At 44.1% G+C, this 27,982-nt stretch overlaps 1 protein-coding gene across 1 annotated transcript in view; it reads left to right on the top strand.

Moving 5' to 3' along the window:
* Window positions 1-10,728: 10,728 nt before the first annotated feature.
* CD80 (CD80 molecule) overlaps window positions 10,729-27,982 on the top strand; it is a 27,272-nt gene continuing 10,018 nt past the window's right edge. Inside the window, exons 1-2 of the mRNA XM_035116551.3 lie at window positions 10,729-10,868; window positions 12,450-12,566. Coding sequence (XP_034972442.2) covers window positions 12,473-12,566 — 94 coding nt within the window. The 5' untranslated portion in view covers window positions 10,729-10,868; window positions 12,450-12,472. The remainder of the gene's footprint in view (window positions 10,869-12,449; window positions 12,567-27,982) is intronic.

Raw genomic sequence — 27,982 nt, 5'->3', positions numbered from 1 at the left:
AAAGTGAAAGGGGAGGAGAGGCTGGACTTGCGCCCAAGCTGCGTAGAAACAACAGCAGAAGCAGCAGCCAATCTCGGAGCGCTGGTCGTCCTCCTGACTAAGTAGCTCGCCTGCGCTCCTTCGTCAGCGGCGGGTGAATTGGAGAGAGCGCAGGCGAAGAGGAGGGCCGATCCTAATCATGTGATCGCTTCTTCGGGGCTGGATATGCCTCCAATCTGTCGGTCAACAAACACGCGAGGGCCAAAGGAGAAGCAGGTGGGGAGCACCTCCGCAGGTTCAGCTCTACACGCCGTGTGGAAGCGAATTTCAGAGTGGAAATCTGAGGAGGGAAGTATCCCTCTTCGAGGCTTCACGATTTAAAACGCAGCAAATTAGGATTAACGCTCAGTACATTATTTTTATTTATTAAATGTCTATGTCACCCGAGGATTACAGGGCGGATGACAGTATAAAAACACAAAATACATCACATAACAAACAGAAACGGAGACTTCCCTTCCTTTCCCATCCCATAGAATCTGATGGAATAGATTCTAGTCAACAAAAACTTCTGCCTCAGCTCAGCAGACCGTGTTAGACTTTAAAGTGCCAGGACAGGTGTGGTGGTTGCTTTTTGTGTAGCGGAGTCATAGGGCTACTACCCCACTGAAAACTGAATTCGGTGGGACTAAGTTCCGAGCTTAGATGAACTGCGTGGCAGGTAAGGTTGGGCATGGTAGGTGCAATTGAACTAACCGGGGGCCATCGTTTGAGTAAATGTGGGTGGTGGGGTTGTGTGAGCAGACTCTGAGAGCTGTCTTGTGTATGCAGGTAGGTAGCCGTGTTGGTCTGAGTCGAAACAAAATAAAAAAATTCCTTCAGTAGCACCTTAAAGACTAACTAAGTTTTTATTTTGGTATGAGCTTTCCTGCGCATGCACACTTCATCAGATACACTGAAACAGAATGTTACCTGTGCTGCGTGTGGAAAAGTGGACCGGATTCCTGCTACTACAGATGAGGCTCCTTGTAGTGCCAGACAGCACTTGAGCATGCACTTGTGGGCTTCCTGGGATACATCATGTCTTCCGAAACCCATTGAACTTTTGGCAAGCAGAATGTACGTGTGAAACTGCTCTGAGCCAGTCTGAACCTAGTCAAGAAAAAAGTGGCTTTAAGTCTGTGTTTAGCATTATTACAAAAAGAAGCTACAAAGGATCCAGTGCATCGCATTTTCAAAAGGCCTTTGAAATTTTAACATTAATATTGAATGCAGCTTTGCAAGCCATACTACAATGTCATTTCATAGGGCTTTGTAGGTCTGACATAAAATACTGAAAACTCCCACTGGCAGTTTTAAGTCTTCCTCTCTGTCTGTCTCTTTCCACTACCACTGAAGTTTTGAACATAATATATGTGCTGTGCACTGTGCATTTTCCATGTGTCTTCCCTTGAGATTTCACTTTGTTACAACAGCATCCTAGAAATGGATGTTGCATACCTAGAAAAAAACCATTCTCCCCACATCCCAAGATACCAAGGGAATGCATTGCTTTTGTGTTTGCATAAGGGACACTTTATTATTTTCTCTGGTAACATTTTCTGGGAGGTTGCCACATCTTCATTTTTTGCCTACTTGGTCAAACTGTATTTTGCAATTAGAATCAGGAAGTACTGGTGAATGTCACAAGAGGAACAGATACAGGTGGGTCATTTTACTCAGTTTTAGAAAGCCTTCATAGCAGTGGAGGCTGTTCCACTGCCTACTGGGGCACAGTCCTCCCAAGGAGAAGGTCAAGCAATTTGTTGTTTTGTTTTGTTTTGTTTTGTTTTGTTTTGTTTTGTTTTCCTCCTAGGATCTGAAAGCCACACACTCTTTCCTGTTCCACACACGTTATGCTTCTATTAGAACTCTCTACAAACGTCTGTCAATCAAGTCTCTGCAGCACTCAGCAAACCCTAATCCAAAAGTACAGCTATCGCCAAGAGGATACCCCCCCCTTAGGTTTCTGAGTGAGCAGAAAAGCTATGTGAAAGTTTTAGTATCAGTAAGGCTGCCACAGTTTCAGCCCCAGTTGTGCAGGTTTCACCTGCCTCTTGTTATATGAAAACTCCAGCAACTCTGTAAGATAAGGAAGGGCTGCTTTATGATCAGTCCTGAGTGTACACAGATCTGTTTCCTTATAGGCCGTGCCTCCAAATAGCTCACAGTCGTTCTTTGTAGCTAGCAAAGAGAAAGGTGTGGTTGCAAGTTTAAGTAACTTATTTTTCAAATTCATATTTCTTAAGAGATCAATGGGCAGAGCGTGTGAGTATATTTCTGTAATATTGGTTTTTTATTTAATCGTTTGTGGTTATTTTTGTGACCGGGAAGGAGGATTGGGAGCTAAAGTGGTGGGAAACTTCTGTGTGTGTTAACTGGAGCTGTAGGGTTTGTGTGTGTGTGTGTGTGTGTGTGTGTGTGTGTGTGTGTGTGTGTGTATTATATCTTTATTTCATAAAATGTATACACTGCTTGATTGTTAAAAGAAAATCAACAACCCTCAAAGCGGTTTACAAAATATAAAACAGTTAAAATACTGAGATTTAAGCTACCTCAACTTCCTTAGCATCTGGGTGTATTCGTTTAAACAGGAATGTTTTTAGCGGGGGCTTAAAAGAGTACAGTGAAGGAACCTGCTTGATTTCAATAGGCAGGGAGTTCCAAAGTGCAGGTGCTGCCACATTAAACAATCAAGTTCTTACAAATGTAGAACGAGTATTATGTGGCACCTGTAGTAGTGCCAGTACTGTCAATTGAAGCCATTGACTGGGCACATGTGGGGTACGGCAATCTTGTAGGTAAACTGGTCCCAAGTTTGTTACGGGCTTTATATGCTAATATAAAACCTTGAACTTGGCCCACAGCAAATTGGCAACCAATGCAGATCTCTGAGTAAAGGTGTTACATGCTGACGAGGCCTCACTCCTGTCAGCAATTGTGCTGCTGCATCCTGCACTAACTGTATCCAGGGCAGATGTCTACCAGTTCCATCTGGTACTCAGGCTGAGACCCTACCTGCCCACAGACTGTCTTGCTAGAGTGGTGCATGCTCTACTTATCTCCTGCTTGGACTACTGCAATGTGCTCTACGTGGGCTACCTTTGAAGGTGACCCGGAAACTACAATTAATCCAGAATACGGTATCTAGAATGGTGACAGGAAGTGGCCGCCAAGACCTTATAACACCAGTCCTAAAAGACCTATTTTGGCTCCCAGTACATTTCCGAGCACAATTCAAAGTGTTGGTGCTGACCTTTAAAACCCTAAATGGCCTCGGCCCACTAGCCTATACCTGAAGGAGCATCTCCATCCCCATCGTTCAGCTTGGACACTGAGGTTCAGCTCCGAGGGCCTTCTGGCGGTTCCCTCACTGTGAGAAGTGAGGTTACAGGGAACCAGGCAGAGGGCTTTCTTGGTAGTGGTGCTCGCCCTCCCATCAGATGTCAAGGAAATAAACAACTATCTGACTTGGAGAAGTTTTTAATGTTTGATGTTTTATTGTGTTTTTAATATTCTGTTTGGAGCTGCCCAGAGTGGCTGGGGGAACCCAGCCAGATGGGTGGAGTATAAATAATATATTATTATTATTATTACAGTCACACCTCTTCTTGTGTTCGCTTCATGTTGCAAATTTTTGGGTTGCAAACGCGGCAAACCTGGAAGTGTATACTTCCAGGTTTCACTGTGCACGTACATGCAGAAGCATTCTGCACGCTTCGCACATGCGCAAAAGGTTCTGCGCACTTCACACTTGTACAGGAGCGCTACTCTAGTTGCGGACTTTCCGGGGTGCCGTTCGAATGGATCGTGTCCACAAATAGAGGTAAAGGTAAAGGGACCCCTGACCATTAGGTCCAGTCGTGACCGACTCTGGGGTTGCACGCTCATCTCGCATTATTGGCCAAGGGAGCCGGCGTACAGCTTCCAGGTCATGTGGCCAGCATGACAAAGCCGCTTCTGGCGAACCAGAGCAGCACACGGAAATGCCGTTTACCTTCCCACGGTTCCTATTTATCTACTTGCATTTTGACATGCTTTCGAACTGCTAGGTTGGCAGGAGCTGGGACCAAGCAACAGGAGCTCACCCCGTCACAGGGATTCGAACCACCGACCTTCTGATCAGCAAGCCCTAGGCTCAGTGGTTTAACCCACAGCGCCACCTGGGTCCCTAATGGATCGAATGGATTCGAATGGATCGTGTCCACAAATAGAGATACCACTGTATTATTAACTGCAGCTTTGGAATCAAGCACATAGAGTGCATTGCATTAATCAAGACTTGAAGTAACTAGCACATGAGCTACTGTGGCAATGCTTTCCTGGTCCTGCAGTGGCCGTAACTGTTGAACCAGCTGCAGTTGATAAAAGGCACTTCTAGTCACTGAGATTACTTGAGCTTCCAGTGACAGAGCTGGATCCAGGAGCACCCCATAACTGAGAACCTTCCCACCCCATAACTGAGAACCTTCTCATTCAGAGGAAGTGCAACCCCGAGCAGGGAAGGCAACTGACCAATTTCTTAGACACGGGAACTTCTGATTCACATTGCCTCCATCTTCATGGGATTCAAGCTCAACTTTCTTTTCCTCTCCATTTCATCACTGTCTCCAGGCAATAGCTCAGCCTCTCCTGATGCAAAAGTTATGAAGAATTACATCTGAGTGTCATCAGCATACTGATGGCACCTCACCCCAAAACCCCTAGTGATCTTTCCCAACAGGCAACAGCTTACTGTAGATATTAAATAGCATTGGAGATAAGATGGGTTCCATGCACAGCAAGATGGGTTTACCACATTTTGAAGCAAATGAAGTAAGACACTGAATTTAAATAGGGATGCTCCTTAAGAGCCTAAAATTAAATTCAGAGCCTAAAATTATTTAATTGAACCACTTGGTGGAAGCTGGGCCATTAGACAAACTTTGTGTGGGATTTTGAATTTTTTTGCAGGGCCAGCCTGATGTGGTCTGAGGCAGCTGCCTCAGGTGGCAGAATAGTAAGGGATTCTGGTTTATTTTTCTGCTGCAACTTCTTTTGTTGTGTGTATCAATTTATTGATTGTTGCTTGAATTAGGATTTATTTTTAATCCTGTGAGCTGCTTTTGGTTTAACAGATAGAGAGGATGTTATCATTTTTATTTCATTTCATTTTAGTAACAAGGGCAACCTGATAAAATAAGGATCTACTATCAGTTTGAGTAACTGTCCTGCTGGCAACATTTCTAAGAGATCCCACAAGTACTGCTAAGAAGACTCAATTTCCAAGAACGATATATAATTTTCCAAATGGCTTCTATTTTCCATTGTTTGTTTGATTTAAAGAGAGAAGATGAAAACTTTCTCAGGCATGTCTGATTGTTTAAGCATCTTCCTCTTTTGTTAAACCAGTGTTCTTAATGGCATGCTTCCTCTTTTTAGCCTGTTACATGTTAGCTCCTTAGAAAATAAAGTCTTAACCTTTAGATTTCCAACCAGTTCCTCTGAATTTTAAAAGAAATCATTCAAGTGGTTTTAATGGCCTTTAGTGCCTTTACAACATCCTTCAAGGTTTAGAAAATAAAAGCTTAGAATTTTAGAGTTGGAAGGTACCCCGAGGGTCATCTAGTCCAACCCCCTGCAATGCAGGCATCTCAACTGGATCATACATGGCAGATGGCCCTCCAACCTCTGCTTAAAAAGCTCCAAGGAAGAAGTGTCCACCACCTCTCATGGAAGTCTGTTCCACTGTTGAACAACTTTTACTGTCTGGTATTTCTGATGTTTAGTCGGAATCTTCTTTCCTGGAACTTGAAGCCATTGGTTTAGGTCCTAGCCTTTGGAGCAGGAGAAAGCAAGCTTGCTCTATCCATCAACATTTGCTCCAAATGTTTGAAGTTAGCAAGGGTAATCCCTAGTATTTACTGGTCTTTGTCCTTTATAAAGCACTATCACTATTTTAGTTACAGGTAGGTAGCCGTGTTGGTCTGAGTCGAAGCAAAATAAAAAAATTCCTTCAGTAGCACCTTAAAGACCAACTAAGTTTATATTTTGGTATGAGCTTTCGTGTGCATGCACACTTCTTCAGATACACAGATACTTCAGATATCACTATTTTGTTATTATTCTTTACTTTTTAGACAAATGCTAGTGGTGCTGCTGCCAATGGAGGCTTTACTTCTGACGCAAATAGCATAGGGGATATTCTCATCCGGATTAAGGCAAGGGGTGAAATTGTAAAACTCCATCCTCTCCATCCTTCACAGCTCCAATATTGCTTGGGCTCTCATTGCTGCATTAAAAAAAAGTTTGTTAATTGCATTCATGCAATTAGTGCCATGTTGTGTTTGGCCCTTGAGTGTATGTCCCATCATCCCTGACCACTGGTCCTCTTAGCTAGGGATCATGAGAGTTGTAGGCCAAAACATCTGGAGGGCCGCAATTTGGGGATGCCTGCACTAGAGCATTCAAATTTCAGTCCCTTCCTAAGAGTAGGAAGTGAATTCATGGAGTGTGCACTGAGGTCAACTGCACACAAAAATAGCACACCTGTGGGCTATTCCCCCCCCCCGCTTATAACCACCTATACCAGGCATCCCCAAACTTTGGCCCTCCAGATGTTTTGGACTACAATTCCCATCTTCCCTGACCACTGGTCCTCTTAGCTAGGGATCATGGGAGTTGTAGGCCAAAACATCTGGAGGGCTGCAGTTTGGGGGTGCCTGACCTATACTGATAGTAAATGTCCCTATGTATGTTCAGATTGCAGCTGTTCTGTAACATCCTGTTAAACATTCTTAAGGTTAGAAATAAGTGTTACTGTGAGTTTAACATACAACAGCAACAAAAACATTTAGGTGCAAATTATCAAAGGCACAAATATAAGGTGGGGGATAGAGGGTGACAGAAGTAAATGTGAAATGGGTCTTAGTTTATCATCACAAACAGATTATGAGGTTGGTTTTCTCTCTCCTCTCCCCCCACCCCACCCCGATAGATGGAGCCTACACAGGCCCGTCTTAACCACATCGAGCACCGTGGCGCAAAGTTCCCTCCGCCGCCCCCCCCAACTCACCGCGGACGCAGAGGAGGGACATGGCATGGGCGGGCAGGGTGCAGCGGGTGGGCCGGGCTACCTGATTGTCCTCTGGGGCGCCGGCACCGCCCCCTCCTGCGCAGAGGCGTCTGCTGGGGGGGCGATGCTGCGCAGCGCCTGGCCTCTTGTCTTCCTCATGCCCCCGACCCGCCAGGCTGAGGCTGGGACTCAAACCCGCAGCAAGAGGGAGGGAGGCAAGGAGCAGGGAGGGCGGCCAGGCTGTCTGGTGGGCGCCGCAGCGCAGTGCCCCCTGGCAGCCCGGCGCCCTGGCGCATTGCGCCACCCAGCCTTGCCTTAGGGCCGGCCCTGAACCTACATAGATACTGATCAAGTAGAAATAAAATGGGTCCCTTTGAATTTGTATTGTTTTAAACGGGGTCCCCCAAAACCACTGTCATATCATACCTTGCAGTGGTAGATTGCCAAGTAAAGTCAGCACCACAAAACATTTATCCAAGGCATGGACCCTCCTCTAGGGTGGTAATAAAGCCACCATCAAATCACAGATCAAGAGTTGAAATTATCTGTTTTACCAGTCCCAACACAATTCTGCATGCCCCCCCCATTTCTGTGGCAGCTCAAATTCCCCCCTCATCTCTTCCCAGGTCACTTTACCACCACCCCCTCAGTTTCCCAGATTGGGGTCCCCTTTCATCCCTTTTCCCCCCTCAATAGCTCCACTTTCTGTTTCTCTCAAGGTGCCTACCGGAGCCTTGAAAAGCAGATAGACTTGAAAGAGAAAATGAGAAACAGAATTCTTCCTCCAACTCTATGTACTTTTGAGACCAGTGGGTGGGAGGAGGTGACCACATTTGCCACTGTAGGGGAGAATGACCTGGGGGGAAGGGTAGGCTCCAAGGCTTTGTAGATGCCAGGGAAAGTCCTCAGGGGGCCATGTTGGCCTCCCCAGTGAGCCAATCAGAAGCAGTGTTACACCAGAATGGGCAACATTTCTTATTCACCATGTATGACTAAGTGATTCAGACCTGTGGTCTCTACTAGACCCCAGGAATAGGGAACATCATCTAAAGAACATCTGTCATTTGTGTATAATTAGTATATAGGATATGGGACGCGGGTGGCACTGTGGTCTAAACCTCTGAGCCCCTTGGGCTTGCCAATCAGAAGGTCAGTGGTTTGAATCCCTGCAACAGGGTGAGGTCCCATTGCTCGGTCCCAACTCCTGCCAACCTAGCAGTTCAAAAGCATGCCAGTGCAAGTAGATAAATAGGTACCACTGCAGCGGGAAGGTAAACAGTGTTTCTGTGTGCTCTGGCTTTCGTCACGGTGTTCCATTACGCCAGAAGCGGTTTAGTCATGCTGGCCACATGACCCAGAAAGCTGTCTGTGGACAAACACCAGCTCCCTCGGCCTGAAAGCAAGATGAGCTCCGCACCCCATAGTCGCCTTTGACTGGACTTAACTGTCCAGGGGTCATTTACCTTTTACCTTACACACTGCCACATCTGGCTGGAAATACAAAGGCAAACAGAAATGTAAAGCCTTTAAAAGTTTTAAAGGGAAATAAAGAAGCTGAAGAACACTAATCCATTTTCCAGTTTTTCAAAACATAAAGGGGATCAGATGGGGAAAGGCCATTTCTTCAAGACTGGAGGGGAGAACTTGCAATGTAGGCCTTTCCCCATCTGATTCCTTTTATGTTTTGAAAAACTGGAAAACGGATTACTGTTCTTCAGCCCTCCTTCCCAGATTGGTAAGGCTGCTTCTAGTGAAGTTGGGGGGGGGGGGGAGTACAAGATACTGTATACAGAAGCTGAATGGACCGGCCTTTGAGTCTTAACCCTGGTGATAAGAGCAGCAAGCTCAAACATGCCTTGCACCAACAGAAGGAAATGGCTGGGCAGCTTGGGATGAGCCCCACTAATGGGCTGATACACTATTTAGATAGTTTATAACATGCTCATTATTGAAATCAGTCCCAAAACAAGTGCATAATACACAATAAAGGAAAACAAAATGAGAATTCAAACCACCACAACAAATCACATTTATATCACCACCCGGCAAGAGTGACAAAACATCTATCCAAATGCCCAAGTAAGAGAACCCAGAACCAGTGGGGAGGAAGGGGGTGGGGGTGCGGGTGTCATCAGTGGGGTGTGTGTGTGTGTGACAAAATGAGTTTAAAATAAAAATAGAAAATGGGCTCACGAAACGTTTTAGGAGTGACGTGGTGACTTAGGCGCCTCCAGGTTCCGCGCTGCCTGAAACGGCAGCGTGGGACTTGGGTCTGCCTACTACCTCTCCCACAGCCACCCTACAGCTGAGGGGGAGGTGGCAGAGAGGCTCCAAGTGTTGGAGAGGCTTGCCCCACCCACAACAGCAGGACACCCCACCCCCGCACCAGACACCCAAGCGGATAGCTACGCCGCTGCCCAGAACAATGAGTCCCACTAGTGCAGGCATAGGCAACCTTGGCTCTTCAGATGTTTTGGAACTGCAACTCCCATGATCCCTGACCACTGGCCCTGTTAGCTAGGGATCATGGGAGTTGTAGTTCCAAAACATCTGGAGAGCCAAGGTTGCCTATGCCTGCACTAGTGCAATGGCTCTTCCCCCTCCCCACCCCAACGCCTACCCAAATCTGGATGTGTGTACAGGGGAGGGGAGCTGGAAGAAATCCCAGAACTCCACACAGTGGGGATTAAATGAGCGGGAGAACTGGGAGAACCTTGAGCTCCATGGGGGTGGGAAAGGTGGCCTATAAATGTAATTAAATATAAACAAACCAATTGTTGCAAGGTGATAATTTATGAATAGGGAAGCTCTTCTTAATGTGCAATAAGCCTATCTGATGATGACATAATTTTGAAATAAAGAAGTAAAGGCCAGAATATGGTGAGTGGGTTGTGTTGCATGCCACCCCAATCTCGGAGCAGTGTGAGATTCCAGAAGGTTCTGGGTGCTTCCTCAGGGTTCATGTTTCCTTTGAACAGCAGATATTGAGGTGTCTTTATTTGCACATATATATACTACCTGAGGGAGGCAGTGGAAGACAGGAGTGCCTGCGTGCTATGGTCCATGGAGTCACGAAGAGTCAGACACGACTAAACGACTAAACAACAACATACTACCTGAGCCTACAATGAAGGGGTTCACAGCATTAGCACCCCCTGACTCTCTGCCCCCACCTCTTTGCCTTTCTAGCCTGCAGCTTTTGCATCCAGCTTCTAGCTCATATTATTCAACTCTTGACTCTGGCCTTTTTCTTTCTAACAAGCAGTTGAAGGAAGAAGTTCCAGCCCTTTGTCCTCTCGCACAGAGCCACTCCTTTTGTTCCCTTATGGGCCCATGTTTTGTGGACCATTGCCAGGCTGGCCTAGAAATGAAAGTGGGATAGGATTCTATTTAATAACGCTACTCCTACATTTAGTCCATTAATATTTGTTTCTTAGCCCATTTTAGAAACTTTAGGGATCCTGTTGAATGCCAGTGTGCTACCATAGATTATCAATCTAGCCTGCTCCTCTGTTACTCTAATGATATGGAAAGTGCTGGACAAGGATTGAAAGTTTTTGATTTATTTTTTTCGACGGCAAAAAGGGGAAGTTGTGGGGGTGGTGACATTTGGTTTGTCTTAAAGTCATGTAGCTCATCTTTCTATGCAATCACAGGTTAAGAACAAACGACAGTACTTGGAGGACCTTTCTGTTGCGTGGGACATAGCCAAATGAAGATCAGTATTTATACCAATCACTGAAGGAAGAGGCATTTATCTGGAAGGCAAAGCGTCATTCTCTGGTTTCTGCTTACTGTAAGTTGACGGTGAAGAAACCTCTTCCTTCCTTTTTCTTAATTTACTAAGTTACAGTGCAGACTGATTAGACAGGTTGTTTCTTAGGAGACTGGCATAAACGGGGAGTTAAGGTTCATTTAGTTTTAGTTTTCTTGATGCTTTCGCCCCACATCCTTTTGCTGGTATGGTGAGAAATGACAGGAAAACCGGAGGGAGTTGGGCAAACAGTCAGATGGGGTACTGAAAGAGGAATTTTGCATGGCTGCATACAAGCAAAGCAACTGAAGCACATTTAAAGCACTTTTCCCTTCAAATAATCCTGGGAGCTATAGTTTGTTAAGGGTGCTTGGGATTTTTGCTGCGTAAGGAGTAAACTACATTTTCCAGGATTCTGAGGGGGGGGGGGGTTGCTTTAAATGTATGGTACGCCATGCCTGTGTTTCATTTCATTTTTTCATTTAATAGCAGTATTAAGGACATTTTAAAGTCTCAGGGAGCTTTGAACTTGGCTACAGATCTGCTGGTCAGGCCACTTACCGTGAGGTAGGAACTCTTTAGAAACTCCAAGAGAGGCAATTCTACAGCATCTTCTGTTACCTTGTTTCATTTGTGAATTTAGAAATCTGAAGACTCTCACAGCAGTGCTATTTTTCTAGAAAAAGAGGTGCCAGAAGAACACCTCCCTCTTTCTCTTAGAATGGCAATGGTGCCCACTTGAGAAAGGGCCAGAACTGAGTTCTGATGAGTTCCAGCTAAAAAAAAAAAAAACCCTGCCCAACAGTATATTAATCAGATCTGCACCAATATGTTATTCTCACTGGACGCAGTAAACAATAGTTCTTCCTTTTCTTTATGAGACGGTAGTAAACATCTTTGGGAACTCCTGTCATTTCAGTTTTGTCCCCGTCCCCCCTCCAATAAATCCTGGCTACGCTCATGCCTGCATCAAATTCTAGTCATTCTGTCCCTGAAAGCCTGTTGATAATCTCAAAATCAGCATCTGAAAACAGTTTTCTGCCTACAGTTGTTTATCTGTTTATGTACTACTGCTTCTAGCGTCTGGGGTCCAAAGCTTAGTTGTGGTACAGCATAACCTGTGCCACAGCATCATAAACAAATACATCACCAAGGTATATGCTCTGACTTTGGCCTTCCGTTGTGCCAACCTAATATGCACTTGCCATCACATAAAGTGTGAACCAGTGTTCTCCATTTGTTATATCTTTCCAAGCAATTGATTCAGATGGTAAAAATCCCATGCACATTACACAGGGCTGGCTCTGGAACTGCTTTCAATTAATGATATGTTAGTTGATTATTTAATTATTGCTCCAAGCATAATTGTGTGTTCACTACTGTTTGGTAACGAATTCTTATGCAATTGCTGATGCCCTGAGTATCATATGCCACCGTGGAAGCCATGTGCTAAATAGATTGATAGATCTAAATAGAATGATAGATTAATGTGAGTTGCAGAGTGGGTAGGGGAAAAGAACTGTCAATACAAAGCAGTGCTACCTATAAATTAAACTAAATCACCTGAACTGCACAAAAATCCTGCATTTCTCTCTGTAACTTCTTGCCGTTTCACTGCTTCAGTTAAGGTGGTCTTGGAAAATACAATGTACACACAGAAGAGAGAACTGATGTTATCCACAACCGTTCTAAAGTGGTTCCTCTGGCTTGGCCTCTTTGTGCTTCCATTTGGTTGTTCAGGTAAGCCCAACAATTCACTGTGTTTGCCTTTTAATAGCATTCCTTGACATTCCTTGCTTGTTTCCAAGAGGAACTGGTGTGTGTGTGTGTGTGTGTGTGTGTGTGTGTGTGTGTGTGTGTGTTTTAAAAAAGTGGCGAATGCTTCATCCTTTGCACTGAACTCAATGGGACTTACTTCCAAATAAGCATACACAGGACTGTTTCTCACAATTAGGGAGTTTCTGTGTGAATTTCAGCTTTGCCATGAACTTAGCGGGATTAGGCAAGCCTCCCTCAGCCTTCCATTTGCTATATGGAGATGGAATGTTCTGGACAGCATCTGCCCAGGTGTTCTTCAATAACTCAAAATTCTCAGTAGTTTATCTTGTAATGGGATGCGGGCGGCACTGTGGTCTAAACCACAGAGTCTAGCGCTTGCCGATCAGAAGGCCGGCAGTTTGAATCCCCGTGACGGGGTGAGCTCCTGTTGTTCGGTCCCAGCTCCTGCCAACCTAGCAGTTTGAAAGCACGTCAAAGTGCAAGTAGATAAATAGGTACTGCTCTGGAAGGAAGGTAAACGCCGTTTCCATGCTCTGCTCTGGTTCGCCAGAAGCTGCTTAGTCATGCTGGCCACATGTCCCGGAAGCTGTCTGCGGACAAACGCCAGCCCCCTCGGCCTATAGAGCGAGATGGGCGCCGCAACCCCAGAGTCATCCGTGACTGGACCTAATGGTCAGGGGTACCTTTACCTTTATCTTGTAACAAAAAACAGTCAACGTCATAGCTGCCAAGTTTTCCCTTTTCTCGCGAGGAAGCCTATTCAGCATAAGGGAAAATCCCTGTAAAAAAGGGATAACTTGGCAGCTATGGTCAACGTGTCACTAGAATCAGCCTCCAAACTGGGGAATTGAAAAGAAGCCAATGTAAATGCTGCTCTTTAAAATAGAATCCAGGACATTACTGGCCAGCAGAGATGGAGGGGAAATTCAGTTCTCATTTTAAGCCAAACCTATCAAATTAGCACTTTTCAAAACGATAAGAGAACCAAAGCATGAATCTTTCCAAATTCGCACATACCTGATTTGTTACAATACATTTCTCCAACCACCAATGTTTACACAAATGCATATATATGAGAAGAAAGTGTGCATTGAATATATTCATGAAAAGAGCATTGCAAAAATGTACTGTTTTAGGAGAAATTGCTGGCAAAAGTGTGTGTATACACAAGTCAAAACAGCATGCAACTGATGTGTTTATGAGGAGAGAGTTGCACCATAATATTGAAGAATTTTCATGAGGGGTTTTTTTGTGGTGCAGAAATGTGGAAAACTGAATTAAAGACAGGAAAACTGAGAAACTGAGAGAACTAAAATTGGCAGATCTTTCCGTCCCCACTGGATAGCTAGCTTATCTGCTTTGGAGAAACTGGTGGGAAATGCCATAATGTAAGATTGTGAAGCATTAGAACATTGAGTGTTCTCAATGATGAGAATGGATCAGTATGGTTTCTCCTCAGGGAAGTCCTGCCTCACCAACTTTTTGGAAATTTTTGAAGATGTAAACAAATTTTTGGGTGGGGGGCAGTCCAGTAGAGTGGGGTAATCCACAGAGAAGCATGTGGCACCTTCACTATACAGCTTTCTGAGAATGCTGAGGACCCAGCTCGTTACCCTGGTCTTTGACACTTTATGTGAAGAAGAAGAAGAAGAAGAAGAAGAAGAAGAAGAAGAAGAAGAAGAAGAAGAAGAAGAAGAAGAAGAAGAAGAAGAAGAGTTTGGATTTGATATCCCGCTTTATCACTACCCGAAGGAGTCTCAAAGCGGCTAACAATCTCCTTTCCCTTCCTCCCCCACAACAAACACTCTGTGAGGTGAGTGGGGCTGAGAGACTTCAGAGAAGTGTGACTAGCCCAAGGTCACCCAGCAGCTGCATGTGTAGGAGCGGGGAATCAAACCCAGTTCACCAGATTAGGAGTCTACTGCTCTTAACCACTACACCACACTGTCGCTTAATGTGTATTTTATGGCACATCCTTTTTCTATGGCTGTTATTTGTTTTAACTATTTTAACTATTTAATATTCAACATTGTAACCAACCCTGGGACCTTCTGGGTATAAAATAATAATAATAACCATTATTATTATTATTATTAGGTGATAAATAATAATGATGATGAATATTATCTACAGAGATTTTCAGTACACTTTTGATAAATCCTTTAGCAAAGGCTCTTATTTAGGCTTAGCAGCCAAGGAATAGGAAGGTTGGTATTATTATGTATTAGTAACTGATTAAACAAGAAGAGAGTAGGAAAAAGCAGGCAGTTTTCAAGTAAAATGTAGAGTCCCATAATGGGCCAGTGATTTAAAGCATACATTTTCTAGAGTCAAAGTTGATCCTTGAAATGGCCGAGTTTGCAGATCACACCAGTTTACTCAAGGTTATGAAAAGGCAAGCGGACTGCAGAGAGGTCAAAAAAAGTTATCTCCAAACTTGGTGACTAGACAACAAAATGCTTCGGTGTAGGCCCTTGTAGAGTAACATATATTGGGGCAAATATGCCCAACTTCACTTATAGATTGGTGGGGTAACTTATCAGGAAATAGAACTTCAGCTCACTGAACACATCAGTTCAGCTTGTAGTAGCTGCATGAGGTAAAAACTGGATGTAGTAGTACAAATACCGGTGATCTGCTTTCGAATGGACACACCCGAGGAATAATTCACCTGCACTGATATTTATTTCAACGATACAACCAGTTTCTCAAGAAGTACTTTTTCAGGGGCAAAAAAGATGCAATGGATCTGATTATAGAATTAAAGTTCGTGTGTTTGCAGTCAGGGGGAAAGCACCTCATCACTTCATGACTAAGGGGACAGTGAGTGTGAGTGAAATTCAGAGACTTCGTGGGTGGCAGGTGAATTCCCCATGGGTGTAATGTTGGCGACCTCAGGTTTAGATGGACGTTTGGTCTAATCCAGCAGGGCTCTTTTTATGTTTTCATGAATAATAATACCAACCTACCTTGCCAAGTTGTTGTGGGATTGTAAGTTGATTTATATGAAGCACTGAGTGCTTTAAAGTGGTATATAATTGTTTATTTATTTGTGTTATATTGTAATGGGAAATGTAGGACAGGGGCTTCCTGAGGACACGTGTTGTTCAGCAGTGGGAGAGTCTACTCAGAAGGTAGTGGACTGCCCTTTGCTAGAGGTTTTAAGCAGAGGCTGGATGGCCACGTATCAGAGAGATGCAATAGTAGTGGATTTCCTACATCCACAGAGGGTTGGACAAGATGATCTTTGAGGTTGCTTTCAACTCTGAGTCTATGAATGTGCTAAGGTTCTTATCATCCCTTCAGACACTGTTATTAAGCTGGAGAGGATATAAGCCTCTGTGGGTTTTCCCGTTTTATGACTCACGCTGGTGGACTTTGCCTTTCTCTCAGGTGACTGGTATCAAACGGCACATGTTTCAAATTACTTGGATTAGTGAGTTGCTAGGATGGGCAAATCAAAAGGAGAGGCAATGCAAAGAGATTGTTTGATGAAGTATTTAGTCCAACATGAGCACAAAATTTATTTAGCTCTCTGGGTATTCCAAAGATCTGGGAGCTCAGAGTCAGTACTCTCCAGTAGTCAGAATGTTAGTCTTGGACCTTGGAGAGCTGTTTTCAAATCCCAAATCACTGAACAGCCTTAACCAAATCACTGTGGTTTAGCCTCCTTAGTAAAAGCTATGGTTTTCCCAGTAGTGATGTATGGAAGTGAGAGCTGGACCATAAAGAAGGCTGATCGCCGAAGAATTTATGCTTTTGAATTATGGTTCTGGAGGAAACTCTTGAGAGTCCCATGGACTGCAAGAAGATCAAACCTATCCATTCTGAAGGATATCAGCCCTGAGTGCTCACTGGAAGGACAGACACTGAAGCTGAGGCTCCAATACTTTGGCCACCTCATGAGAAGAGAAGACTCCCTGGAAAAGACCCTGATGTTGGGAAAGACTGAGGGCACTAGGAGAAGGGGACGAGAGGATGAGATGGTTGGACAGTGTTCTCAAAGCTACTAATATGAGTCTGACCAAACTGCGGGAGGCAGTGGAAGACAGGAGTTCCTGGCGTGCTATGGTCCATGGGGTCACGAAGAGTTGGACACGACTAAACGACTAAACAACAACAACAATGATTCAAAATGGTACACAGTTCCATAATTCCATTGTGGGAACATTAATATCTATCTTCTGGCTGCTTATAAAGATTAATGGTTTGTAACCTCTTCATACAGTACAGTAAAAAAAAAAAATCTTAATAATAAGGTCCCTAAGGTCCTGACTGGGGAGAAATTATTTTCTTATTCTTTTGTACTCATTTCCCATCTGCTGCTGAAGCAAGAGGCTTTAGAGAAGGAATGGGGAACTTGGATCGCTCCATATGTTGGTGGACTGTAGCTCCATCAGCCTCAGCCAACAAGGCCAATTGTCACAAATGAAAGGAGTTTGAGTTCAACATTGTCTAGAGGGGCATAAGTCATCCACCCCTGCTATAGAGGGATTCATGGCACCCCCCCCCCCAATATGAGGAAAAATCTCAAGCCTGAATTATGGTGGGACCCTGGAATAGATGGCCTACTTCCCATATCATAACTTAACACAGTGTTGCCAAGCTGTGAGGACGATTCTGCACCTAATCAGAAGCAGCGAAGAGCTAAAGTTCTGCTGAGCACAAAAGTGGCTCCAGGGGGGGGGAACCCCAAGGGGAGCCCCATCTCACATATTACATGGAGAAACAAGTCTATGCTTGTTTATGATATGAGGCATACAATCATCCCATTTTTCTAATTCAGACAGGGTGGGCACACTGCTTTTAGGATGGGTACATACACACACACACACACACACACCAATTTATTACAAATCAAACCAAATTAATTTAATACAATTTCTTAAAATTAGGTTTCTCGCTCTACACATGTTTCTTCATAATAGAGGAGGACAAGAGAAAAAAAAGACCATTACAAAACCATAAGAAAGCACAAAGCTCCTTGTTCTCCCCTTTTCCTTTCAGGCTGTTGTAAGAATTCTCAAACTTCAGAAAATCATTCAAATAGCTTCAGAAAACTTGTCCCGGTTCTTTCAGCAGCTGATTGATTGCAGCCCATTAGCATATGTTGCCTCTTGATTAATGCCAATTATCCAGATTGAGGAGGAAGCTTCCACAAATTATACCGATAATGGAGGCTTGTCCATGGCAGGGGCACACTCCCAGATCGCTCCCATTCTGCCTTTCAAGTTGACAGACACAGGATTGTGCAACACTGAGCATAGCTGCCAAGTTTTCCCTTTTCTCGCGAGGAAGCCTATTCAGCATAAGGGAAAATCCCTTTAAAAAGGGATAACTTGGCAGCTATGACACTGAGGAATGCAGTGAACTCCCCAGACCCCACTGAGGAGTATCGAGAGGATTTACGACTCATTTCCTCTCTTTCCCCTGCCTGAACTTCTTTGCAGCCCCCGGAGGGCTACAAAGAACAACCACCATTGATCTAGGGTGTGGCTGGAAACCAACACTTGCCCCTTCCACAGCACTACATATGTCTCATCAGTTGAGTTTACAAATGGCAGCTTAAATGGGTCACATATGCCACAGTGATGGTTGTATCAATCTTCTGAATATAATGGTATGGTCATCCACAGAGGGGGAGGGGGAGGGGGAGGGGGAGGGAGCAGTTCCCCCTCCTGATGAACCATAATCCTAACTTTCATTTTAAAGAAAGAGATAATAAATTTCTAGCATTTGTAGATTCATAGAATTGTAGAGCTGGAAGGGACCACAAGGGTCATCTTCTAGTCCAAACCCCTACAATGCAGTAATCTTTTGTCCAACATGCAGCTGGAACCCACGACACTGAGATTAAGAGTCTCATGCTCAACCAACTGACCTATCTCAGCAGAACATGATATATAAGGCAAAATGTACAGTCTCTCTCTCTCTCTCTCTCTCTCTCTCTCTCTCTCTCTCTCTCTCTCTCTCTCTCTCTCTCATAAAATAGTCTGTTCCATCCTTTTGGTGCTTTAGCACCCCCACCTCAAAATAAAACACAACACCTGTGGGTGCCCAACAATACTGGAGCAGGAATGTGCAACCTTTACAGGACTTTGGGTTGGAAGGCCAGTACTCAACTCGGCAGAATGAGTTCCTCCAAGTGCAGTGAGGCTGGCTTATCTCCTTTTTGCATTCTCATCTGATGAGGGAGCATAATTCTAAAAGTACCTAACCCTGCCATATGCCCTGGCATGTGCTTTTGCAGTGGCAGGGCTGCCCAAAGACATTCTGTGTGAGGCAGAGGCAGAGCAGCAGGTGGCAAACCTCCCACCCGATTCCAGGTGCATATTACCCCAGGCCAGCCAAGTTATATTGGGACCTGGGGCAGAAAATCCCACAAGAACCTCTCCCCTTTCCTCAACTGTAAGGAAACATCAAATAAGTAACCATTTGCTGTCCCGTCATTGTCGCTTAAAATCGCCTGACTGAGGCAACCGTCTCGCTCTTCAGCCACTACTGTGAGCCTAGGGCTTGCTGATCAGAAGGTCAGCGGTTCGAATCCCTGTGACGGGGTGAGCTCCCGTTGCTCGGTCTCAGCTCCTGCCAACCTAGCAGTTCGAAAGCATGTCAAAATGCAAGTAGATAAATAGGAACCGTGGGAAGGTAAACGGCATTTCCGTGTGCTGCTCTGGTTCGCCAGAAGTGGCTTTGTCATGCTGGCCACATGACCTGGAAGCTGTATGCCGGCTCCCTCGGCCAATAATGCAAGATGAGCGCGCAACCCCAGAGTCGGTCACGACTGCACCTAATGGTCAGGGGTCCCTTTACCTTTGCCTTTACAGTCTGGTGTGGTTTACTTGCACACTGCTTTTTAGCCCAAAGGTCCGCAAAGCAGTGAACAATGTTACTACATATTAGTACATAATAAGACCATGTACATAATTACGCTACATAAAATATATCAATTAAAACAATATTAAAACAGTGGCAGGATTTTCAGTGGCCAGCACCATGGAAAAAACGTCAGGAGGCCGCAGTGAGGTTGAGCTCTGCTCCCTTTGTCACTGATTCAGTCAGAGGGATGGCAGAGGGGTCGAGCCAGCCAGTTCGTTTCCACTGACCTCTCACACATTTCATCAAGCCTTCAAGAGTAAGGGCTTCTGACAAATGGTGGAGCCAGCCGTGAGCAAGGGACACAGCATTCTGTCCCCTGCTTCCTTTGAATTCAGAAAACTGCTTTCCCCCTCTTTCTGAAATCATGCCTTAAGCAACACCGAAATGTGAAACAACAATTTAAGAATGAGTTTGGGGGAAACCCCAAAGAGAACAGGGGAAAGTGTTACTCAAATTAAGCAAATAGAAATTGAAATCAGACACACCCCTACCCTGCCACCAAGTTTGATTGACCAAAGTGTACTGAATAAAATGTGTGTTGTAATGCTGGATACAGTCCCAAATCATTTGTGTCTGGGGCCAAACCAGGAGTGGCATGGGATTGCACCAGTTTACCTCACCAGTGAGTCAGCCAACGTCTTGGCGAGCTTCATGGCCCACATGAGTATTCAAAGGCAAGTATCCCAGTCTTTCATCACTAAATCACACAGCTTTTAACCTTTGGGTTAAAAGCTGCTATGGGAGAGATTTTAGTTTGCTCTATAGGCAGGGGGTTAACCTTCCACGACTTCAATCCACGCATACATACATTCTGCTGTGAGTTGAGAGAGGAAAAAAATGCAAATATTGTACCTGTCGTTTTCTCTTCCATAGCTAATTGCAGCTTTGGAGAGTAGAGACAAGGGAAAAGGTTAAGCAATCACTCATCCACCAAACTGCCCCCCTCCAGTGGCTGCTTTTAACTATAACTGTGGTCACTTCCAGACAAGCTGTTCACTCAGCATTCATTCTTATTTTTTCGTAGGGTGGGTTATATGACATTGCAGGAAGCAATTAATACCTCACACTTTCCAATTCATTTCCTTATCACTTTCCTTATTGCAAAAAAGGGCTAATTTGGGGGGAAGTGGGTTTGCTGCGCAACGCCACCAAATCTACTTTAATTTACATTCCAGGTTCCTTTTGGCCGCTCCCTCTCCCTGCTTCTGGGCAAACCCCTAATATATTTCTAATACTTCCTTTCTGCTGATCTCTTACAGGAGCCTTGCGTCACTTTGTGCACTGATCCAATGCGCATGAGATTAATAACATTCTAGAAATGATTGTTTGTGGTGATGACAGCTTTCCTCATTTGGAGGACTATGCTGTGTTGACATTGCATAGTCTGTGGCCAATGTCTCATAGTTTGTGGGCGTGCAGTTTTACAGCTGCAGCCATATGCCTAGGTCTGCATTTTTATTTTACTTGGGTATTGCATGAATCTTCTTAAATCTTGTAATATTGGAGAACAGAAGTAGATTAAGTCTGGAGTTGACCAAACAGGACAGCTCTCTCCACTTTCTGTGGCAAACCTGAATGCTTCCTATACACCAGTGTATTCTGCAGTCTGTGGAATAGTGGTGTGTAGGAAGGCCTTCTCTGGGGTGGCCCGCAGGTTCTGAAACTCTCTCTCCCCTCTGAGATGTAGCTGGATGAGTCATTGTATGCATTTTGCTGGCAGGTCAAGATGCATCTCTTCACCCAGAGCGGCTGGGTGGATAAGTGGTACAAATATGTTGTTGCCGTCATTATGTATTAAATTAGATTTTGTTGTTCCTCCCTCCAGTGCAGTCGTGCTGGTTACAGTTTTAGCTGATGTTATAATTATTATGTTAAACTGCATTATGGAATTATATGCATCCTGCCCTAGGACCTCGAGATGAAGCACGGGCTACAAATTGAATGAAGGGATGAGTATTAATTTACTCTGCATTTGCCTGCATCTTACCGCTTCTAAAAACCGGGTGAACTGTTCATTCTTTTTAATAAAGATAGACAGCAAAATTATCTATAGTAAGTTATCAACAGCTCAAAATATAACTCAGAAGATAAAGGGTGTGAAATAGCAATCTGTCACTCCGTGGTGCCTGAATATTTATGTACATGAATTTTGCATGCATGGGCACTAGAGACCCGATGTAGCCAGTATCTACTTTTGAGATGCAATTGCTAGAGTCTAGGGGAGGGCTGAACTCTGTGTGCAGCTTGGGAGTGCTTCAGGACTTAGAACTGGCCCAGTTATTATAAATAATAATAATAATAATAATAATAATAATAATAATAATAATAATATTTATACCCCGCACTTCCCAGTTCAGAAACCAGGGCTCAGGGCAGCTAACAAACAAATTTAAAACACTTAATTGTAATACAACATAAAAGCAGCACAAATACAGTATAAAAGCATAGATAACAATAAAATTCAAAGTTCAAAAATCAATTTGGGGAAAATCCATCCAATAAACATAAGATAGTCACCAGGGCTAGCTGGCTAAATTAGTCCTACTTGGGCCAGCGAGGAGGCCAGGGGAGAATTAGCTGTGGGGTCCCAGAGTGGGTAAACTTCATAAAAAGGGGAGGGGGGAAGAGAAGGGAAATAGAAGATCAAGCTGAGTTCAAATTAAAGGCCAGGCAGAATAGCTCTGTCTAACAGGCCTGGCCGAAGGAAGTTAAGTCCTGTAGGGCCCTAGTCTCATAGGACAGAACATTCCACCAGGTCGGAGCGATCACTGAAAAGGCCTTGGCCCTAGTGGAGGATAGTCTGACTTCCTTAGGGCCCGGGACCTCTAAACTATGGTTATTCATGGACCTTAAGGTCCTCTGCAGGGCATACCAGGAGAGGTGGTCCTGTAAATACGTGGGCCCTAAGCCACAAAGGGCCTTAAAGGTCAAAACCAGCACCTTGAACCTAACCCTATACTCCACTGGGAGCCAGTGCAGCTGGTAAAGCACTGGGTGAATATGCTCCCATGGCAGGGACCCCGTGAGGAGCCTCGCTGCAGCATTCTGCACCTGCTGGAGTTTCTGGAACAGTTTCAAGGGCAGCTGCGCATAGAGCGAATTACAGTATTCAAGCCTGGAGGTGACCGTCGCATGGATCACTGTGGCCAGATCAGGGCGGGAGAGGTAAGGGACCAACTGCTTAATGTGGCGAAGATGGGAAAATGTCGCCTCAGCTGTTGCTGTAACCTGCGCCTCCATGGAAAGGGAGGCGCCAAGGATTACTCTTAATGGAAGGCACTAATTGGGCCCCCGCAAGAGAAGGGAGTTGATCCCTCATCCCCATGCCATCCTGACCCAGCCAGAGGACCTCTGTCTTCAAAGGATTTAGTTTCAGTCAGCTCCCACAAAACCATTAGCAAGTGGCCGGAAGCACTTCTCAGCTGCTTCAGCTGGTGTGTTGGTTGCTTGTAGAAATCTGACATGGCCATTCATTCCTCTCTCTCCCTGCCCTCATTACATCAAGGTTGGATTATTGCAACAGTCTACAAGAGGCTGCCTTGAGAAAGCATTTGGAAGCAGCCAGACTGTTGTCCAGTGGGAGGTGCTCAGTCGTATCACTTCAGCAATGTTCAGGTATGCCAAGTTGCCTACAGTGGTGCCTCGCTTAACGAATGCCCTGCTTAACGAAATTTCCGCTTAACGAAAGGATTTTTCGAGAGGAGGTTGCCTCGCTAGACGAATTCGTTTTATGAAAAATTCATCTAGCGAATCGCAGTTTCCCATAGGAATGCATTGAAATTCAATTAATGTGTTCCTATGGGCAAAAAAAAAAATTCAAAAAAAACACCAATGCATTCCTATGGGATTCGCTAGACGAATTTTTCGTTATAAGAAAAGACCCGTGGAACGAATTAAATTCGTCTAGCGAGGTACCACTGTATTTGGTCCTGGGATCAATTTTTATCCTTTAAAACTTTAACTAGCCTGGGACCCAGGATGTAGAGTTAGGGTTAGCAGTGAGGTGGCCATGTTTGTGGACAACACCAAATGAGTCAGAGAGCTCTGAATGGCTTTCCGGGCATGCACACCGGAGCTGCATGCTGCAGTGCGCTGCCAGGGTTGGCTGTCTTTCTGTCAGCTCCCCCGGTCCCTTTCAAGGCAAGACAGTCAGGTAACCAAGCCAGCAGAAAGCAGATGTTGCCACCATTAGGATCCTGACTCAGGAGGAAGGGAATGGCTATAGGGGACCTCAGGAAGTACAAGCAGGGTTCTGGTGCTACTGCTGCCACCTCTCAGGATCTGCCACCTGAGGCAGCCATCTCACTCTAATTAATGAGAGGGTTGGCCCTGGAAAAGCAGTAAATCTCCTAGGGGAAGAATAACAGTGCATATGTTGTTTCCCTCCCAACATGGGATTCTCCCAGATCATGGTCTCTCACCCCATGGGGTTTCCCCAGTTTTCTTAAGAAATTCCTCAGTCCAGTCACTGGAAAATCTCCAAGTCAATAAGGACCCTTAACAAACAAACAAACAAACAACAACAACAACATTTTAAAGTAGTTTATTGCAAAGTGCTTGCAATAATTACCTCATACATGGTGCAGGGCTTGTCCATATTGGAACATTATTTAAACTGTTAGTCTAATTTTCCTCTACTCAAATTAGACCATAGCAGGCTGAAAAAGAAATGAAAGCAATTTTAAATTCTCACCAGCCCACACTTTTCAGATTGCTTCTCTCTCTCTCTCTCTCTCCCCTCCCCCTCCCCCTCATTCTCCACACACATTTTTCAGATTGTTGCCCAATACTTATATATGTATTTCTAAACAGCTTTGGTACTTTTTGCAATTGAGCAGTATACAAACTTTATGGAATGAATAGGGTAGAAATTTTTAATGTAGTTTGCTTGTGCAGTTTTCTAGTTTTGTGGAGTCAGGGCCAGCCCACCATGAAACAAGGTAAGGCAACTGCCTCGGGTGGCAGGATCCATGGGGCAGCAGATCCTAATATATAACTTTATTATCCACCTTATTCCTGATGTAGATCTTCACTCACCTCTTCTTCCCTAGGGGGTGGGGTGGGACGCCACTTGGGGGTTTGCCTCAGCCACCAAAATATCTTGGGTCAGCCCTGTTCTATTTATCCCCCCCCCCAAAAAATATTCATTTTATAATGTTTAGGGAAGCTTTTAATGTTTGATGGATTTCTGTATTTTAATATTTTGTTGGAAGCCGCCCAGAGTGGCTGGGGAAACCTGGCCAGATGGGCGGGGTATAAATAATAAATTATTATTATTATTATTATTATTATTATTATTATTATTATTATTATTATTCAAGTAAACATACAAAACAGAAAGAACGAAAGACAGAAAGAACACCAAACACACATATTATTCTTACCATAATTTTTCTTAACCTAGCTGAGTGACTTCCCCAAGTACCCCCCCCATCTGAATTTCAATTTTAATCATCTTTAGCAGTAGCCAATACTAAAAAATTAACATAATCTATTATTCACTCTATTGAAAAGGTTTAAAAACAATTAAACATAATCAAAATATTAACAATATAAAAATTAGTCATTTTTAAACTCTTAGACACCCTAACCCATTCAACATAACTCCTAATTCTACCCTGAAAGCCTATATCAACTTCCCTATGGATTTTAAAATTTAAAATATTACAATATTTTTTCAAATATAATTTAAATTTCTTACATTCTTCTTCCACCGTCTCTTCTTCCTGGTCGCAGAGTCTCCCTGTCAGTTCAGCGAGTTCCGTAAAGCCCAACATTTTCATTTGCCATTCGTCTATAGTTTGTATCAGTGATTATGGTATTTACTATATTATCAGTGATTATGGTATTTACTATATTATAGGTGGACTTGTGGGACAGTTAAAATAAAACATCCTGAGGGACAGATCAAGGGCTATTGGCTATTGGCAGTCAAGGTGTCTAAATTATGTACAGTGGAACCTTGGTGTATGAACATCTCAGTTTACGAATTTTCGCTTTACGAACGCCGCAGACCCATCTGGAACGGATTAATTCACTTTCCATTACTTTCAATGGGAAAGTTCGCTTCCATTTATGAACCCTTCAGTTTATGAACAGACTTCCGGAACCAATTACACCCATGCTTCGGGTTAAGTACGCTTCAGGTTGAGTACTCCGCGGACCCGTCTGGAACGGATTAATCCACTTTCCATTACTTTCAATGGGAAATTTCGCTTCAGTTTATGAACGCTTCAGTTTATGAACAGACTTCCGGAACCAATTGTGTTCATAAACCGAGGTACCACTGTAATTGAATCATAGCCGGGGGGGGGTATGCTTAGAGAACTTCCATATACTGTAGGTGATGACATGGAACCATGGCACCATAATATATTTTTAAAAACTAGAATTCATTGCTTGCTGAGTGCGTCTTTATAAAACCATGGTTCGTAAATCTTTGTGGAATGAGTGACTTCACTAGAAATGCCAGATCTGGAACAGAAAAGCCAAACTTGTTTCTGCTGTAGGCTGGGCTTCTGCTTTCTTTTCTTACTCATTTAAATGTCACAAGTTCACTGGTCATAGGGGATTCCCTGACTGAAAACTAAAACCTAAAAAGCCAAAATGTGGGACCTTAGACTGAAGAGGCTCGAGTTCAAATCCCTACATGGCTGCAAAAATCACCTTAAGCCAGTTTTTTTTTCCTCTCAGCGTAGCCTACCTCATAGGAATATTGTGAGAATAAGTGTACATGCCCCCTGATCTTCGTAGAAAAGAGTGGGATAAAAATGTAATAAATAAATGTGGAAATGGTTTAACAATCTCAAGGGAGGAATGTCAGGAAAGTAGGTCCCTATGAAAACCAACCATGTGTGTGGTTGCTCCATTGGTGAGAACGAAACAGATGAGGACATGCACCTCTGATTATGTGGCATTTAATCATACAGAACAAATTTAGGGAGGGCTTGTACCTCATTCAAGAGGGGTGTGTAAATATTTGAGTGTTTAAAAAATAGATACAGATCATTATACATGGGGCTCCCATCCAAATTTCTGTAACATATATAAATATGATGTGTCCAAGCAGCAAATGTATATTTGAAAATGTACATATGCAGGTACCAAACATATTTTGCCTGTCCATGCAGCAGCAAATCAGTTTTCTGTGACTTAATATGTAAAGCAGCCGTAGGTAGACCTTGAATTAGAGTTAATTTTTTTTGTACTGGCAGGAAAAGAGAACAAGATTAGTCCCTCTCACTGAGACAGGGAGAGAAATTATGCACAGGGTTTTGGTGCTGGCACCTTCGATTTCATCAGAATCACATGCTGAATGATAGATGCTTGCCACACAGGCCAGTTACAGGGACTATTTAGTATATTGTCTATTCCAGTTTCCAGCTTCGTTTTCATTTTTGCTTTGTCTCAGCAGCACACCTCCACTGTGAATTAACTGAACTTGCTGAATGTTTGCGGGCAGCATAGTTCCTCTTGTCTACAACTGTTATGTTCCGTAAGCATATTCTGCTTGCAGTTTCATAGGTGATATGCAAGACAAAGTTAGGTGTGACATTAGCAAAAAAAATTCCAGTAGCTGTGTGCTTGCTCACGGCTGCCCTGCACAGAAGGTTTTTGTTCTGCTTTTCTGAGCAGAGGGGGGAAATTAGCCTGCCAGCCAGAAAGCTCCTTAGACAAGTCACAGCAAGTTGTGTCTCTGACATCTGCACACCCATATTCTCTTTCTGATATGACGTGCTCTCTTGGTGTGGTTAGGGTGGTGTGAAACTGCCCCCATAACGTGACAGAGCACCACCACCCTGAATTGTGAGAAAAGGGGTAGATTACAGCAGAAGCTTCACAGGGCTGAGTGGATTTCAGGCAGATCACCGAAACCAGTTACCAAATGCAATCGGGTCATGTTTTATTTAGTCATTAAAGAATTAGCTAGATAAATAGTTATTACCTAAATAAATAGTTACTTGGTAATTAATTAAACGGTTCACAACATTTATATGCTATCCAGCAACAAACGTTCTCTGTAGTTTTAGAACAAAAAGTTAAAACCATAAGAAGTAAAGCAAAAAAACCAAATACAGAATTTAAAACAGAATGACCGTTCCCCATATAAAAAGGGGTGCGGATTTTTCACAGTCACGCGCAGCCCCTGGACAGCCCTTAGCAGTTCGGAGGCTGGCACCACCTTCCCAGGCTGGATACCTGTGGTCTCCGCCCACACAGCCAGCCGTCCAATCCAGCAGGGGGAGGTGTTGCCAGGGGGGATTGGCCAGGTAGGAGGAGGTAACCATCCAGTGCACACAGCAGTAGGTGAGACATACCTGGGTAGCAGCCGACCTCCAGAGGACTGATAACAACACATGCCTTCTTCTCAGAGGCTCCTCCTCTATAAGAATTGCAGCCTATGCTGATAGGACTGAGCCCTCAAGGTGAAATCCAGACCCTAAATGTCGGAAATTGCCCCTGGATTTTGGAGATAACCCAAGTACAGTACAGGTCAG

The sequence above is a fragment of the Zootoca vivipara genome, chromosome 4 (genome assembly GCF_965207765.1).
Source record: "Zootoca vivipara chromosome 4, rZooViv2.hap1.1, whole genome shotgun sequence".
Classification (NCBI taxonomy): Eukaryota; Metazoa; Chordata; class Lepidosauria; order Squamata; family Lacertidae; genus Zootoca; species Zootoca vivipara.
This window is presented reverse-complemented; position numbering and strand designations above follow the sequence as displayed.